This window comes from Oreochromis niloticus, linkage group LG13 (genome assembly GCF_001858045.2).
Source record: "Oreochromis niloticus isolate F11D_XX linkage group LG13, O_niloticus_UMD_NMBU, whole genome shotgun sequence".
Lineage (NCBI taxonomy): Eukaryota > Metazoa > Chordata > Actinopteri > Cichliformes > Cichlidae > Oreochromis > Oreochromis niloticus.
Genome location: NC_031978.2, coordinates 18,270,992 through 18,287,759, shown reverse-complemented (window position 1 = coordinate 18,287,759; position 16,768 = coordinate 18,270,992). Strand labels below are relative to the sequence as shown.

Below are 16,768 nucleotides of genomic sequence, written 5' to 3'. Positions count from 1 at the left end.
TGTCAGGTTACAAATAAAGAGCATTGCCAGGTGAAATAGTGTAACATTTTTCTGTTGTATTTTCCTTTCTATATAGTATTTTTATCACTATTCTCTCAACATCATTTAATACCATCTTTGACTGGAGTACAGAGCGCTCATAGGGATCATTTTGGGAGGAAGAAGAGTTCATTTATATGAACATGTTTAGAGTCTGAAGCAGAAAGTCTGGGTTTACAAAGAAAGTTGAGAACCATCATTGTGATAACCCTTATATCTGACTAACGTTCATGATTTTGTCAAGCCAGCTAATGCAAAGAAAGCCAGGGTGTGTTTAACTGCCCTCACAGTACATCCCTGAGGTCTTACAGTTAGGTAAATACAAGTTCAACTTGTATTTGAGAAGAGAACACATGCCATTTTAAACTATAGTATTATTTATGTAAGCCGAAATGAAATTTGGCTTACATAAATAAGGTATTACATAAATAGGTGTTCTTGGTATGTTTTCTGTGCTCTTGTAGTAGTTCCAGATCTAGCCGTAGATTACAATCAGGTATAAATACATTTATGCATTTTTTGCAACCCCTTATTGAATACAGTTTGCTTTGGAATTACAGCTCGGCTTTGTTGGTAATGTTAGTAGGGTACATACTAACATCATATAGATCCCTAGAGGATCTATATGAAACTTAATGAATGCTATAAATTTTTTTAAAAATGTGAAAAAGTGACACTTCCACATGATTTTTAAACAAAACTTAAGCCACTCCCAAACAAGGTTATATGTTTGGCATAAGTTGCCATGATAATTTAGCCCAGTAAAAAGAGAGAACCACTTTCATGACACGGAAAATTCTGACTTTAAGCTCAACATAGCTCAATAACCCACTGCTTCACAGTACACCCTTTGGTGAGGACCAGGTGACTTTTACTATGTCCTGATAAAACCCTTAGAATTGAACAAATGTGTTTACTTTTTACCACGAATATATGTCAGCTCTCTTATCATAATGGGTTGCCACAGAGGGTAGCTCTGCATTTTTGATATTTCAGATTTTGATTTGACCAGTGTTTATACTGGTCACTCTGTCTGGGACACCCATTCAACTGCTTGTTAACACAGATGTCTAATGAGCCAATCACATGGAAGCAACTCAATGCATTTAAGTATGTAGACATGGTCAAGATGACTTCCTGTAGTTCAAACCGATCAGTGGTGAAGAAAAGTGATTTACTACCCCTAATAATTCAATTAAATTCAATTGAATTTTATTTATTTAGCGCCAAATCACAACAAAAGTCGCCTCAAGGCGCTTTATATTGTACAGTAGATAGCACAATAATAAATACAGAGAAAAACCCAACAATCATATGACCCCCTATGAGCAAGCACTTTGGCGACAGTGGGAAGGAAAAACTCCCTTTTAACAGGAAGAAACCTCCGGCAGAACCAGGCTCAGGGAGGGGCGGGGCCATCTGCTGCGACCAGTTGGGGTTAAAGAAGGAAAACAGGATAAAGACATGCTGTGGAAGAGAGACAGAGATTAATAACAGATATGATTCGATGCAGAGAGGTCTATTAACACATAGTGAGTGAGAAAGGCGACTGGAAAGGAAAAACTCAATGCATCATGGGAATCCCCGGCAGCCTACGTCTATTGTAGCATAACTAAGGGAGGATTCAGGGTCACCTGGTCCAGCCCTAACTATATGCTTTAGCAAAAAGGAAAGTTTTAAGCCTAATCTTGAAAGTAGAGATAGTGTCTGTCTCCCGAATCCAAACTGGAAGCTGGTTCCACAGAAGAGGGGCCTGAAAACTGAAGGCTCTGCCTCCCATTCTACTTTTAAATACTCTAGGAACAACAAGTAGGCCTGCAGTGCGAGAGCGAAGTGCTCTATAGGGTGATATGGTACTACAAGGTCATTAAGATAAGATGGGGCCTGATTATTTAAGACCTTGTATGTGAGGAGCAGGATTTTGAATTCAATTCTGGATTTAACAGGAAGCCAATGAAGGGAAGCCAAAACAGGAGAAATATGCTCTCTCTTTCTAGTCCCTGTCAGGACTCTCGCTGCAGCGTTTTGGATCAGCTGAAGGCTTTTCAGTGAGTTTTTAGGACATCCTGATAATAAAGAATTACAGTAGTCCAGCCTGGAAGTAATAAATGCATGAACTAGTTTTTCAGCGTCACTCTGAGACAGGATATTTCTAATTTTAGAGATGTTGCGCAAATGGAAGAAAGCAGTCTTACATGTTTGTTTAATATGTGCGTTGAAGGACATGTCCTGGTCAAAAATGACTCCAAGGTTCCTCACAGCATTACTGGAGGCCAAGGTAATGCCATCCAGAGTAAGAATCTGCTTAGATACCATATTTCTAAGATTTTCAGGGCCGAGTACAATAACCTCAGTTTTATCTGAATTAAGAAGCAGAAAGTTAACGGCCATCCAGGTCTTTATGTCTTTAAGACATTCCTGCAGTTTAACTAATTGGTCTATGATACCTGGCTTCATGGATAGATAGAGCTGCGTGTCATCTGCATAGCAGTGAAAATTTATGCTATGTCTTCTAATGATGCTGCCTAAGGGAAGCATGTATAATGTAAATAGAATTGGTCCTAGCACCGAACCCTGTGGAACTCCATAACTGACCTTAGTGGGTGAAGAGGACTCTCCATTTACATGTACAAATTGGAGTCTATTAGATAGATATGATACAAACCACTGCAGCACAGTACCTGTAATACCTACAGCATGTTCTAATCGCTCTAATAGGATATTATGATCAACAGTATCGAACGCAGCACTGAGGTCTAGCAGGACAAGCACAGAGATGAGTCCACTGTCAGAGGCCATAAGAAGATCATTTGTAACCTTCACTAAAGCTGTTTCTGTGCTGTGATGAGCTCTGAAACCTGACTGAAACTCTTCAAATAAGCCATTCCTCTGCAGATGATCTGTTAGCTGTTTGACAACTACTCTTTCAAGGATTTTTGATATGAAAGGAAGGTTGGAGATTGGCCTATAATTAGCTAAGACAGCTGGGTCTAGAGATGGCTTTTTGAGTAAAGGTTTAACTACAGCAACCTTGAAGGCCTGTGGTACATAGCCGATTATTAGAGATAGGTTGATCATATTTAAGATCGAAGAATTAATTAATGGCAGGACTTCTTTGAGCAGTTTTGTAGGAATGGGGTCTAAAAGACACGTTGATGGTTTGGAGGAATTAATTATTGAAGTTAACTCAGAAAAATCAATTGGAGAAAAAGAGTCTAACTTAACATCGATGGTACTAAGAGTAGCTGTAGATAATATTACATCTGTGGGATGATTATTGGTAATTTTTTCTCTAATGATAAAAATTTTATTTGTGAAGAAGTTGATGAAGTCATTACTAGTTAACGTTAAAGGGATTGTTGGCTCAGTAGAGCTCTGACTTTTTGTCAGCCTGGCTACAGTGCTGAAGAGAAACCTGGGGTTGTTCTTATTTTCTTCAATCAGTGACGAATAGTAAGATGTTCTGGCTTTGCGGAGGGCTTTCTTATAAAGCAGCAAACTATTTCTCCAGGCTAAATGATGATCCTCTAAATTTGTGACACGCCATTTCCTCTCCAGCTTACGAGTTATCTGCTCTAGGCTACGTGTTTGAGAATTATACCACGGAGTCAGGTACTTCTGATTTGAGGCTTTAGTTTTCACAGGAGCTACAGTATCCAGAGTCGTACGTAGTGAGGAGGTAAAATTATTAACAAGATAATCGACCTCTGTTGGAGTAGCGTTCAGATAGCTTCTCTGCTCTATGTTGGTACAGGGCATTGAAGATGATAACAGTGGGTGGATTATATTCTTAAACTTAGTTACAGCACTTTCAGAAAGACATCTACTGCGATAAAGTCTACTCTCCACTGCTGTGTAATCAATTATTGTAAATGTAAATGTTATCAGGAAATGATCAGACAGCAGAGGGTTTTCAGGAAACACTGTTAAATGTTCAGTTTCTATTCCATATGTTAAAACAAGATCTAGAGTGTGATTAAAGTGGTGGGTGGGTTCTTTTACATTTTGAGAGAAGCCAATTGAGTTTAATAACAGATTAAATGCGATGTTGAGGCTGTAATTTTTAGCATCTACATGGATGTTAAAATCACCCACAATAATTATTTTATCTGAGCTGAGCACTAAATCAGATAAAAAGTCTGAGAAATCAGAGAGAAACTCTGTGTAAGGCCCAGGTGGACGATAGATGATAACAAGTAAGACTGGTTTCTGAGTTTTACAGCTGGGGTGGACGAGGCTAAGCATCAGGCTTTCAAATGAATTAAAAGTCTGTCTTGGTCTTTCGTTAATTAATAGGCTGGTGTGAAAAATTGCTGCCACACCGCCCCCTCAGCCTGTGCTTCGAGGTTTCTGGTAGTTAGAATGACTCGGGGGTGTTGATTCATTTAAACTAACATACTCATCCTGCTGCAACCAGGTTTCTGTAAGGCAGAGTAAATCGATTTGTTGATCAATTATTAAGTCATGTACTAACAGAGACTTGGAGGAGAGAGACCTAATATTTAATAATCCACATTTCACTGTTTTACTACCGGTTAAACATTATTTAAACACCACCTCTGTATTGCTCATGACCATGTCCACTTCTTTATGACTACAGTGTACTAGTCTTTTGACTGTTGCTTCCAGCAGGATAGTGCACCATGTCACAAAGCTCAAATAATCGCAAACTGGTTCCTTGACAATGAGTCAAGGCACTGAGCACAAATGGCTTCTACAGTCACCAGCTCTCAATCCAGTAGAGCGCCCCTGGGATGGCAGATTCACTGCCATAGACTGCCAGATTCATCATAGAAGATGAGCAACCAACAATTCTGCAGCAACTGTGTGAGGTTATCATGTCAATATGGACCCAGGTTTCCAGCACCTTGTTAAATTACATGCCATGAACAATTGTTGTGGAGTCAGTTGTGAAAGCAAAAAGGAGTGCAGCCCAGTAGTACTAAGACATATCAAATAAAGTGACTATTCTATTTATATATTTACACACACACACACACACACACACACACACACACACACACACACACACACACACACAGGTTATTATTAAGAAAACCTCTGGAATATACATCAGTACCATGAGCTAGGACAGGGAGTTTGACCATCTAATTGAAATAAAATCCCGACATCTTAATCAGATTTTAAAAAATAGTAAGAATTTAGTAGTATTAGTAGTAATAGCATGCTTGGTCCTATATAAAACACAGCATTGGCCGACAATAATGACAAAAATAATTAAACAGCTTCAGAAAAATGCCCAGCAGCATTTTATGATAAATATGTCTGCCACTGTCTGTAACCTGCAGCACACTATGCCAACGGCGTTGTAATGCTACGTTCACGTGCTGCCGGAATTATTAAACCTTAGCGGAAGGGCGGCCTAACACCAACAGAAAATCGACCACAACAAAACATTTGATAGCAACCAAATAGGGTTTAAAAAATAAAACATGGGAATTTCGCACCTTATAATTCAACGTGCAAACAAAGTAATCCAAAAGAATGACGACTTTTGCATTTTTTCCAAAGCGTGTCTGGCACAACTGCTTCGATCAAGCTTACGAGGAGGACCTGAATGCGACAAACGTCTCTCAGCCGGTGTTTTCATATTTTTACGCCCCTCCGCTCTTGCACGGTGGTTTCCATGCTTCAGAGACGACAAACGTAGTCTGCAGGTAAATTTTAGCGTTAACGGGTGTGCAGCCTTTCCCCCCTTGTAGATGAGATATAGGTTACATCCGATCTACCTAGGCTTTGTCATTAAAAGCGACAGCCTTTTCAGCAACATGTTATGTAAGTGAAAACTGCACTGCTCAGAACATATTGGCAACCTAAGTTGGATATTTCCAACAACGTTTCAGTGTTGGTGTGATCAATTATTTATTCGTTTGACATCACGGATGAAATTACACCTCACTCTCATTGTACATTGTACACATTATCATTTATTTCTTTTAAAGAAAGAGCTTCATTAACCATTAAATAGCAATCATCTTTGGTGTATGTCTGCATCCATGCTACAGTAACGCTTCCAGGGTCTAAACCTTTGTAAAAGGCGTTCCTCACAACTGGGCATACCCCAGCGTCACCACTACCAGCATGCACTGTATTATAATCAGAGTTGTGCTTTTGCAGCTATGGGATCAGATGTGACTTGCCTTTGTCTTTTGATAAAGCCTTTTTGATTGTTAGCCTTCATTCCGGGGTGCATCAAATAGCTCCCCTCCCCCGTGAGCTATTTAATTATAGGAAACGTATGAAGTTAAAACAATCCCCTACTATTTAAAGAAATTGGAAAGCTTTCTAAGGCTTTAAGGTCTAGAGGTTGTAATAGAAGCTAGATAATGCATTTATTTGTCTTTCTTTATTAAATATGACTGATTAAAGAAAAAGATCATCATAGTAAGTTTATTCTTTAAAGACTATTAGAAGCATTGTGCTTTCATCACGTCTGCTTTATGACTGAGGTCTACAACCCTACAGTATATATGTGTACCAAAGAGGCAATTACTTTCCCGTTCCATAGACAGAAGGACTAATAATCCCTAAAGGAATTTCTACTCATGAGTATATGTGTGTGCGTTTTTAACTCAGTCACAGAGTGACTCAGAGTGTGTTTGTGTGCTGACAGGAAAACCATGACTCTGACCAGAGGATCTTTCACCTATGCTAGTGGGGAAGAGTACCACGGCGAGTGGAAAGAAGGCAAGACTATTCCACTTTTCAGTTTTAAAGAAAGCTTACAGGATGTCCAAACATGTTTATGTTAATACAAGGGAGACAGGCTGTCACTTGTAGCTATGGTGGTGTGTTTAGAATATGTCTCCAAGGTGTTGTTGCTTTAGCTATCAGCTTAAGGAAAGGTGAGATATCAGCACAATTGAAAAGTCTGCTGAGTCCTTGTTCTGTGAAGTTTGGATTAGGTATTCTTGGATTCAGGTTACGGCCCGCAAAAATTGAACACATAATCATATTCCCCAATGGAACAGGTCCACGTATGGTATTATAGTGGTATTAGTTTGTACAATAATCTATAAATTTCTTGAGCCACTCCTCATTTTTTTGTTTTGCTTCTAAAAGCCAGACTATTTTGTAATTTCTTAAAGTGATCTTGAGCAATAGCTTTCCAGACTTTCTAAAAGTCTTTTAAAGTTTTTCTGCTGCTTTTTCACTAAATTTTAGTCCAGCTCTGGTAACTGACCATTTTCAGAGGAATGTTTTTTTTCCTTTTTTTTGTTAAACCACTTAACAGACAAATTACCCCCCCCCAAAAAAAACAAAAAAACAATTTTAAATTGTATTATTAGGGACTTTATTACTAGTAGCATGTTACAAAAACACAATTTCTTCCAATTTCTTTAGCTGAATCTATGGAAAATATCAAAGATATACTTTTTTAATCCACCATGGAGTACCATCTAGAAAGCATCTGATAGGCTTCCTTTTTCAGCATGACAATGATCCCAAGCACACTGGCAGTGCAGTAAAAGCATACCTGGATAGAAGAACACACAATGAAGCACTATTACTTATGGATTTGACACCCCAGAGCTTGTACCTCAACATTATTAAAGCAATGTGGGATAATTTTGACAGAGAACAGACCAAAAGGTAGCCGATCCCCAAAGAAGAACTTTGAATGGCCTGGAGAGATATTGGTCTCTTAGGAAAGAAAGCTTGTCTAAGAGAGTTCAGGTTGTGTTGGGCATAGCAAATACTAACTTTCAAGCTTTTTAGACCTGTATATTTCCTTGCATGTTTCCAGATATTTCAATAACTTCTAAATAATTTTAGTAAATTATAAACCATCAGTTAAAGCAGCATCCATTACATAAGGTAATAAGTAAGTTTCATCACTGGGCTTGATGTTCACCCATCTGTGCTGGATGAGTACACATAACAGAGAGCTTTGTAAGTGATTTGTATTTACATAAATAATGTTATTACAGGGAAATAACAGGAAAGTACCAAAGGCAGGGTTATCATGAAGCTGTGGGGAAAATATATTTGTCCAAATTTTCACCTGTCTAAAATATCACAGGATGCTTGCTCTGTTTTAAATCTCTCTAACACACATGCAGTGATGCTACATATAGTGACATGCAAGCTCAAGCTATTTAGTCAAATCCCAATTAGCAAGCACTGGTAACCCAAGACAAGCAGCGACTGAGTTGCTAGCTCTGGCTTTGTCTGGATTAGACTTTGGACCTGTTTTGGAAATCTTAGTGTCCTCTGTCAGCTGCTTCTGAGAAACTAAGCCAATATGCTAGGAATAAGACAATCCCAGAGTTTTTAATTTTCTCTTGTCGTTTGGTTTGTTATGATTTTCAGCTGCTTTTACATAAAAACAACACAACTTAAGCTATTGTATTAAACAAATTTTGCTCTACCTGCATTTTTAGTGTGGCCTTTGTGGATTAAACCAGTTGTAGGTGTGTGCCCTCTGATGTGATTATAAGCTTCAGTAGTGGATCACAGGCTTCTAGGAGGGGAGTGCAAGTACATTCCTTGAATGTTTTCACAATCTGAATCCCAAAGTAGAAATCCCTGCTAAAAATCTGCTGGATTAGACTGCTGTAATTCTGAGTGCACAGGAGGCAGATGGGACAGTAGTAAACCTTTCTCTGAGCAAGGGTGGAGGGGTATTTAAATCCAGGCACGTACTAACTCATGTGACATGAGAAGTACCTCTACGGTAAAAGTGAATTTAAATCCCTCGGCCACACTGTAAGTTCAAACGGTAGGCTCGGTTTTCCATCAGTATGTTACAATTTGTTATGTAGGAGTGAACCACAACAGACCTGGTGTTTGATTTTAATTAGATTCCTCACAAGTGAATGGTATCTTCTGTTTGAAGTTACTGCCACTGCTCACTTTGATGTTGTGGAACTTTCCAGGTCGGAGACATGGTGATGGCCAGCTCAAGTTTCAGGATGGAACCTGTTACACCGGTCAGTTTGAGAATGGACTCTTCCACGGTTCTGGTGTACTGCTTTTTACAGATGGATCCAGGTGTGTGAACAAAAAGAGTGGAAACAACAAGAGAACAAATTTTGTACTTGATTAAAAAATAAACTCATGCTCTGCTTTCACCGTTTCAGATACGAAGGCGAATTTGCACACGGAAAATTTCATGGCACGGGTGTCTTCAGTCGATATGATGGCATGAAGTTTGAAGGGGAATTCAAAGACGGGCGTGTTGAAGGCTATGGTAAGTCTGTCCATCAGGATGTCAGTATTCTCTCTCTGTGATAGCGTCATAGCGTCCTCTGTCTGTCCCTCCAGGGCTACTGACTTTCCCAGATGGAACTCATGGTGTTCCACGAAATGAAGGCTTGTTTCAAAACCACAAGCTGCTGAAGAGAGAAAAGTGTCCAGGAGTGGTGCAGCGTGCACAGGCTTCAGCCTCCAATGCTCACAGCCTGGCGCTTTGACAACCCTGAAGGACACAGTCACACTCAAGGTTCCAGCACCATCCGAAAGGGCGTCAGGGATTGTACTTGAATATGTTTCCCCAGCTCTTCTCTCAATGTCTTCATCTCCTCTTTTACCATGACTGTTTTTCTTGTTATGCATGATCCTTGCTCTACTTCAACAGAGGCTTGGAATCCACATGCAAGTTGACCAAATAATGACTTTCTGGAAGACTGACATGAAATATGAAGACCACAAAGCACACCTTTAACTTCAAGTTATGAATACAGTGAATGCTGCTGTTCTGGTGTTCTGAACAGTGTCTTTTTGTCTTTCCTACAGAATCGTTAGCCTTCTTTTATCAAACCATGAAAAATGAGGCATCTGGTTCTTTAAAGAGTTTGTAAATTAAGTCTATAGGTGGAATAAATTCACCTTAAAAAGGTGCAAGCTATTACAGGAAAGAGAAACCTAAATGTACCTTTTGAATATTTAACTAGCGGTGCCACTAGCAGTGCTTTTATAAGTGGGTCCGCTTTTGTTCTTCACATTCACATGCACAAGGACGTGCTTGCATGTGCAAGAGCATGGCAGCAACATGATTCACATTCATGACAGCATGCCCACAAAGCCAGTCACAAAGACCGAGGGCTAAAACACAGATTGAAACAATGCACCATTTCAAATATTTTTTAATTGGCTTTATAAAAGTGTTATGAGAAAGGAAAAGCATTCAACATGTTTGATGGGTGGAAAAAGACGCAAACAGCGTGCTGACGAAACAAGTAAATGTAAATGTTTCTGAGAACACTCCAATTGCCACCTTTAACAGTCCCTCAACTGAAAATCCTGCTGCTAACTTTACAAAAAAAGGGATCCATTTTTCCACTTTCCCCCTTTTGAAAATCAGTATTCACGTTTGCCTTAAAGACATTTCTGTGCAAGAGTGTAGTTCAAGGTTGTCTGATTTTTAAAAAAACAAAAGACGCACAACGCCCCCTCTTTCCCTTCTTGACTTCATTGCTCCGAGACATATCGCTAAGTTGGTGCTGAGGTTTTAGCTCCCATCAGTCGCAAGTCCTGTCTCCCATCAACGCATCACATACAGTGGAAATCACAACTAAATGCACTCAATTATGGACCTAAATCTTAAACAAGGCAGCAAATTGAATGATTTATAAATCAGATATATATTTCACTTTGTAATGTGTGTAGTCCTTTTGTGATATGTATAGATCGTCATCGTCTGTGACTGTGTTTGGTTTGACCTCTGGAATGAATTATTGGTCAGGTGGAAAATTGTACTACTGCATTATTTAACACAGTGTAGTTAAAGAACGTGTTAAGAATTTATTATTAACCTTCATAGCTGATCACAGCCGACCTGTGATTTTTGATTATTTCCGTGTACTTGAACAGTTAATAGGCCTTAAAAAGCATTGGTTGAGATGGTTTGTCTAGGGTTGCCTACACAGCGCTTCAACCAAAGACAGACAAAACTCCAGAACAGTCAAGTTTCATGTTTTCCTGAACAATAAAGAGCAATCTGTGAGGACAAACTGAAATTAGATTCTGCTTTAAATATGTCTGATGTTTCGAGCATGGTTTAACACATTTACAGGCATTCACTGCTGTTATCGAGTATAAAGAAAATCAGTTCACAGTCTTGCATTGTTGCTTTGAACACCCCTTTGGTATGGCAGCATGCTGGAAAGTATAATCACAAAGACAGCAGTACAGTGAATGCATTAGTACCTCTTTATAAAACACACTTTAAGGGTTGAACTGTGTGTAAACAGTGTAATATGCTGCAGATCTCGTAGAGGGTTTTCTTTTTCTTTTCCATTAGACACAACACTTCCTCAAGCCTTCTTCGCTTCCACACTTCTGCCTGAGTGAAACTGGATACACTCGAATCACACATCCTTTTCCAAATGGAAACAAATGGTGCTTTAAAAGTGTGCCTGCCCAGATTTTCACTTGCCTGGAAAACATCATTTCGGTTCTTAGGTTTGTGTTCAGTGACGATTTAATGTTGCTTTGAGTGCTCTCAGAGAAAACTGTTGCACAATATCCTGTAACGTTCCTGGAATAAGTCTCACAGAGGTGGCAACCAGTGGATGTGTTTAATAAAGATCTTTTTGCTGAAAGCGAAACATGTTGTTCATTGAGTGTCACAGTATTTGAATTGAACAAAGAAACAGGAAATGCTTTCGTTTTTATATCATAGCTTCTCAGGGATTCTAACGTAAAGGGTAAATTATGGGAGAGATGTTTGCATTTCACTCACAAACAGGTTCCACTGGATTTTGGTTCCACCATAGCAACAACACAGAGGGAAAACCTCCAGCTTCCCCATCCCCCTCTTTCTCGCTGTACATCATTCCAGCCCTAACTCGCAACAAAGCAGCATGCAACTCACACGGAGCTGAGAACATTAAACCTCAAAAAGTAAAACAATCACTTTTCTAAAACTGTCATTTGATATACACAGATTAGAAAAAGCCATGCTAAGATTAGGTCGACAAAATAAAACGATAACACTTGCACACGGTGTGAATAACCTTCTATTGTTTGTGGTATGTTTTCCCCAGTGTCCCTGACAGTTACACAGCATTGCTTTTAACAGGAAATGTGTCTGTGTGTGATCGTTTATCTGATGCACTGCCTACAATAAGCACAGTGATACATGAAAAAACAACATTTTACACCAGCACTGTGAGAAATACAGCAGTACCACAATATTTGTTTAGGAAGCTGTGCCGGCTATTTTTAGAATATGCTACTGTACTTAAAAGACTACAGTATAAGCAGAGCAGCAAATTGTTTCCCCAGCGTGAATGACAAATGTCCCTCAGGAACATTTGAGCCTCTGATGATAGAAGGAAAATATGTTGCTGAGCTCCTGCTGAATCTCTGACTTTAGCGGGAGGCATACCCATCATCTCTGCTGCTGTCAGCTGGCGTCTCAAACACAGGGCTAATGCGTTCTCTGGCCTGGCCTACTGGCTCAATAAAAGAAGGACCTCTAATGTATATTCAAAAACAACTTTTACACAGTCCCTATCTCTGTCAGCTTTATTTAACTTTCAAAGGCATCTCAAATCAGATGTGAAATATTCAGAGTGTTTGTAACAATATTAAGCACTTTTAAACCTCGTTTCAAAATCCTGAGGTTAGCTTTGTTTCTTCACTCGTGAGTTGCTTTCTTTCTGTTTTAAATAAGCAGATACTTTTTAATGTTAGTGTTAATTCCCAACTGATATTTTCAGACTGATTTAGAGGTTTTACAGTAACGTCCTGGAAACACAGATGCAAATATCATTTACACAGCACTACATAGAAGTACAGAATATATTTATATAGAGAGAACCTGAGGCAGATACTCATAGAAAGTGATATAGAAATAATATACAATATGAGTCAAGGGTGGATCATCAACCAGGTGGATTTTAGCTCACTGAGAGCCTCAACAATCCCGGGATATCTGTTGGCTTTTAGTTAAATGCGCAGAACTGTAACCACTCAGTTGCAATGTAAACTGAGGTGATCCTTGCACAGATGCACAGCTGCACTGTTCACTCCTCCCCTGAGTTGTTAGCAGGCGACAGTACTCCCACCTTCCTCAGTTTCTCGAGCCTCTGCAGGGTCTCCACGATGTCAAACTGCCATTGTTTTACCTGCTGCACTGCTGTCAGTCCTTCCTGCAATCACACTGCCACTTTGTTACCACTGAGGTATATAGCATGCAGAGGGTTGAGATGTGAGCAACACCATGTTAGCTTTTAATATGCAGGCAGTAAATATGCTTTAAAATAGTGTAATAACAAATATAATGCTTGGATTGAATAATCCTAGTGGTTTGTGTGTGTAAGGCGGTGGAGGCCTGGTCCCTCTAGTTTGCAAATTAGCAAAAGTTAAAGAGATGAATAGGTGTGACATTGGCATGAAGCTGAACGTGACACTTGTCATTATGTCATATGCACCACAGTGTTAATATCTTAGCATGAAGACAGGAAACTGCAAGCACTGTTCAAAGAAAACAGAAGCACATCTGAAGATCACACCTTACATCTTGCTCATTTAAAAAAACAACCTAACCAAAAAAACCAAAAAACAAAGCACCAGTCTGACAGCTTATGAGGTGGTGCTGAACTACATTTCTTGACTTGGATCAAAACTGCCTTTCGTATGAATCAAAAAGCAAACTGTCATCATTGTCTCACTTCATTATAAGATAACCAAACTAGCATTGTATTTGCACATATGGAAATCAAAACCAGGTTCTTTACATTTTCACAGCCATGCTAACCTGCACACTAATGAGAATTAAAGATGGAAAAAAAAACTTACATGATTTTTTATTTTTGTGTCAGCTCCAGCAACTATGAGCAGCTTCACTATCTTGTATCTGTTCAGACGCACTGCATCGTGCAGGGCTGTGTCACCTTCCTAAAACCAGGTTTTAAAAAAAAGCATTTTTGTTACTGACTTAAATAAACTGCAGAGGTCATGAAGCACAGAAGTGGAGTGGAGTTGCCACCTACCCTGTCCCTGGAGTTGATTAAGGCCCCACAAGACAGCAGGTATTCCACAATAGAGGTGTGGCCTGTTCTCGTGGCAACATGCAGAGGTGTGCTATGCAACTGCAGTACAGACAGTGATATAATCTGAGATTGTGGGAATGTGTGCAAACTCATGTTCAGTTGACTGTGGTCTGGTGCAAATGCAGAGCATACTAAAATTTACATTTACCTTATCTCTAACATTAAGATCAGCCCCGTGGCTCTTCAGGACTTCGACTACCGTCAGGTTTCCCCCTCTGCAGGCCCAGTGTATGGCCCTAGAGCCCAGCTGAAACACAGTAGGAGCCCCCCCCCATCCCATCGAATTAGTAGTGCAGGCATCAGGTCACTAGAACCAGGAGCTTTAGTTTGAGAAGATAATCTCACTCAATCCCATCATCATCTTTACAAACCTACAGGGTGCACGCACGTCTTACTTGATCTTTTAAGTTGATATCAGCTCCTTTTCCTAAAAGCATTTGGACAACTGGAGCATGTCCTTCCAGGCAGGCGCGGTGGAGTGCTGTCCTCTTCAGCTGGCAAATGTAAATATATTATTAGCTGAAATTTTAGCATGCTATATTTTATTCATGTTTTACTGTGATGCAGGGAGAGCCCTACCTCATCGTGGGCGTTTGGGTTCCCACCATCTGCCAGATACCTGTCTATGATATCCAGTTTGCACTCACTGGCTGCATTCATGAATTCTGCAGTATCCACAGGCTCTATCTGTCCACACAGAAACACAGAGGAGCAGGAGAGGCAGAGGTTCACTTTATACATCTCTGACATGAAGACACAGCTTCTGAAACTCGTGTCTCACCACTTGCATTTCCACAGACAGCCTGGGCATGAATGTTTTTTTGGTCTTCTTTTTTCTTTTGCCCAGCTCTGAGTTATCCTGTTCTGCACTCAGGTCCAAACTCTCGCTGCACAGGTTCGATGAGATTCTCCCCGTTCTCTCAAATGCCTGCGAAATGACGGGAACAATAACAAACACAGTCTGAAAACCTAGATCAGCGAGGGAATGTTGGCTTTGGAAGCAGCGGTGCCAAGCAAGCTACGGGGTGTTGAGAGCCAGGAATGACAGTGTTAATGTCAAAACAAATTCACAGCATAGTGCAAACCAGGCTTGGCCATAGCAATAGAAACATTTCAGATAAAATGCCTCTCATGTGCTTTTCATAGTCACATTTTTGTATTAGTTATTAGATTTAATGTCAAACAAGCACTACACCTGCAACACTTACTCATATGTTTTCATTTTTTCATTAAGGACTTTTTGGAATTTTGATATTGTGATAACAATAGAAAAATACATTATATAGTCTGGCAGAGAGAGATTATCATTTTAGGAGTCAACAAAAGAATCACTGCAAAAGCCACAGCAGGAATAAAGCTTTTACCTACCTGGGTTTTCTCTTCTTGTCCTGTCTCATGGTCCATCAAACCGGCCCACTGTGCAACCTTTTCCATCCCTGGGATAAAATATGCAAAAATACAATAATAATAAAGTAATATTGAACAACTAAATGTGATCAGTCTTCACCAATAATCTAAAATATAATAGAATAAAACTGTCAGATCATACAGCTTATAGAGAAGTGCTGTTGGGCACGGTGGCTTGATGGCTTCAGTGACTTCAGTGACTTCATGGTGGGACATTGTGTTACTTGCCGTGTACTTGCCAGACCTACATTCTCGCTCACTCTCTTCCTCTGTCATGCCCCCCCACACACACAAACACACAACCCCCCCAAACACACACACATACACACTTGTTTTCATATCCTAGTGAGGACATCTAGTTGACATAATGTTTCCCTAGTCGCTTACCCTAACCCTTACCATCAAAAATGAATGCCTAAACCTAACCATAGCATAATTGTAATGTGACACTAAAACCACATTTTGAGTCTCAAAAATGCCTTCAAACTTGTGGGGACGGGCATTTTGTCCCCACAGCTGTAGTACAATTCCAATTTTTGGTCCTCACAAAGATATCTAAACATGCTATACACACACACACACACACACACACACACACACACACACACACACACACACACACACACACACACACACACAGAAAGAGACTTCAAACCCTTTAGGCATGTCATACACAGAGGGTATATTCACTGCATAAGCTCCTGGTTTTACTCCCTCCTGTAGCTGCCACAGTATGCCCTTTTCTTTCACTTCAGTATTCCTCTCATAAACATGCTGGTTTGAGGGATTATGCTATTTATAAAGGTTTGATCACTGTCAAGTGATATCTCGATTGGTCACTCAGTCTGTTATTTTGTTTGGTTAATTTTGATAAACTGCATCCAGAATTGCAGGTAGGACCAGTGTGCACTGGGGGAGGGTCTTTAGTTGTTTTTACCTGAGCAAGAGAGTCAGCATGAGCGGTTATTCTTTGTTTTTTTGTTTGCTCTTTTGCAGTGGAAAGATAAATCAGCAAAGGGCATGGATTTTGTAAATTGATTGCCATTGTCTGCATACAGTACATGCCACAGGGCTGTTTGATAACGGGTTGTGCAGCAGCTACACAAACACTTCTGCTTTTTAGTGCTTAAAACCTTTTAGGTGTACTTCAGTGTTGTATTTACCATGTCTGACACTTCCTCCCTTTCACATGATGTCTTTGTGCAGATTTTAATTGTATAGACACACACACACTCACTTTGTCCCACTCAGTCAGAAATGTTTGCAAATGAGTGACATGTTAATGTTTAACCAGTGAT

The 16,768-nt window shown here is 39.8% G+C and overlaps 2 protein-coding genes across 4 annotated transcripts; one reads left to right on the top strand and one right to left on the bottom strand.

Annotated features, from left to right (window-relative positions):
- The first annotated feature begins 5,431 nt into the window (after window positions 1–5,431).
- Window positions 5,432–11,606, top strand: morn4 (MORN repeat containing 4). Of its 3 annotated transcripts, XR_003213637.1 has the most exons (6): window positions 5,432–5,717; window positions 6,674–6,747; window positions 8,940–9,054; window positions 9,144–9,253; window positions 9,328–9,538; window positions 9,641–11,606. XR_003213637.1 is itself a non-coding variant. In XM_003451914.5 (5 exons), exons 1-5 carry the CDS (start codon window positions 5,545–5,547, stop codon window positions 9,474–9,476), a joined length of 621 nt encoding a protein of 206 aa, XP_003451962.2. In that variant the 5' UTR covers window positions 5,433–5,544; the 3' UTR covers window positions 9,477–11,606. The 3 variants fall into 3 exon arrangements, 2 of the variants coding, with proteins under 2 accessions (XP_003451962.2, XP_005456549.1); XM_003451914.5 differs by having other exon boundaries at window positions 5,433–5,717; window positions 9,328–11,606; XM_005456492.4 differs by lacking the exon at window positions 5,432–5,717 and adding an exon at window positions 5,723–5,835 and having other exon boundaries at window positions 9,328–11,606.
- A 75-nt stretch (window positions 11,607–11,681) lies between these two features.
- On the bottom strand, window positions 11,682–15,682 carry ankrd2 (ankyrin repeat domain 2 (stretch responsive muscle)). The gene is made up of 9 exons (XM_005456493.4): window positions 15,613–15,682; window positions 15,432–15,499; window positions 14,845–14,991; window positions 14,643–14,750; window positions 14,459–14,557; window positions 14,212–14,310; window positions 14,004–14,102; window positions 13,810–13,908; window positions 11,682–13,160 (listed from the first exon to the last, which is right to left on the bottom strand). Exons 1-9 carry the CDS (start codon window positions 15,674–15,676, stop codon window positions 13,035–13,037), a joined length of 909 nt encoding a protein of 302 aa, XP_005456550.3. The 5' UTR covers window positions 15,677–15,682; the 3' UTR covers window positions 11,682–13,034.
- Between the last annotated feature and the right edge of the window lie 1,086 nt (window positions 15,683–16,768).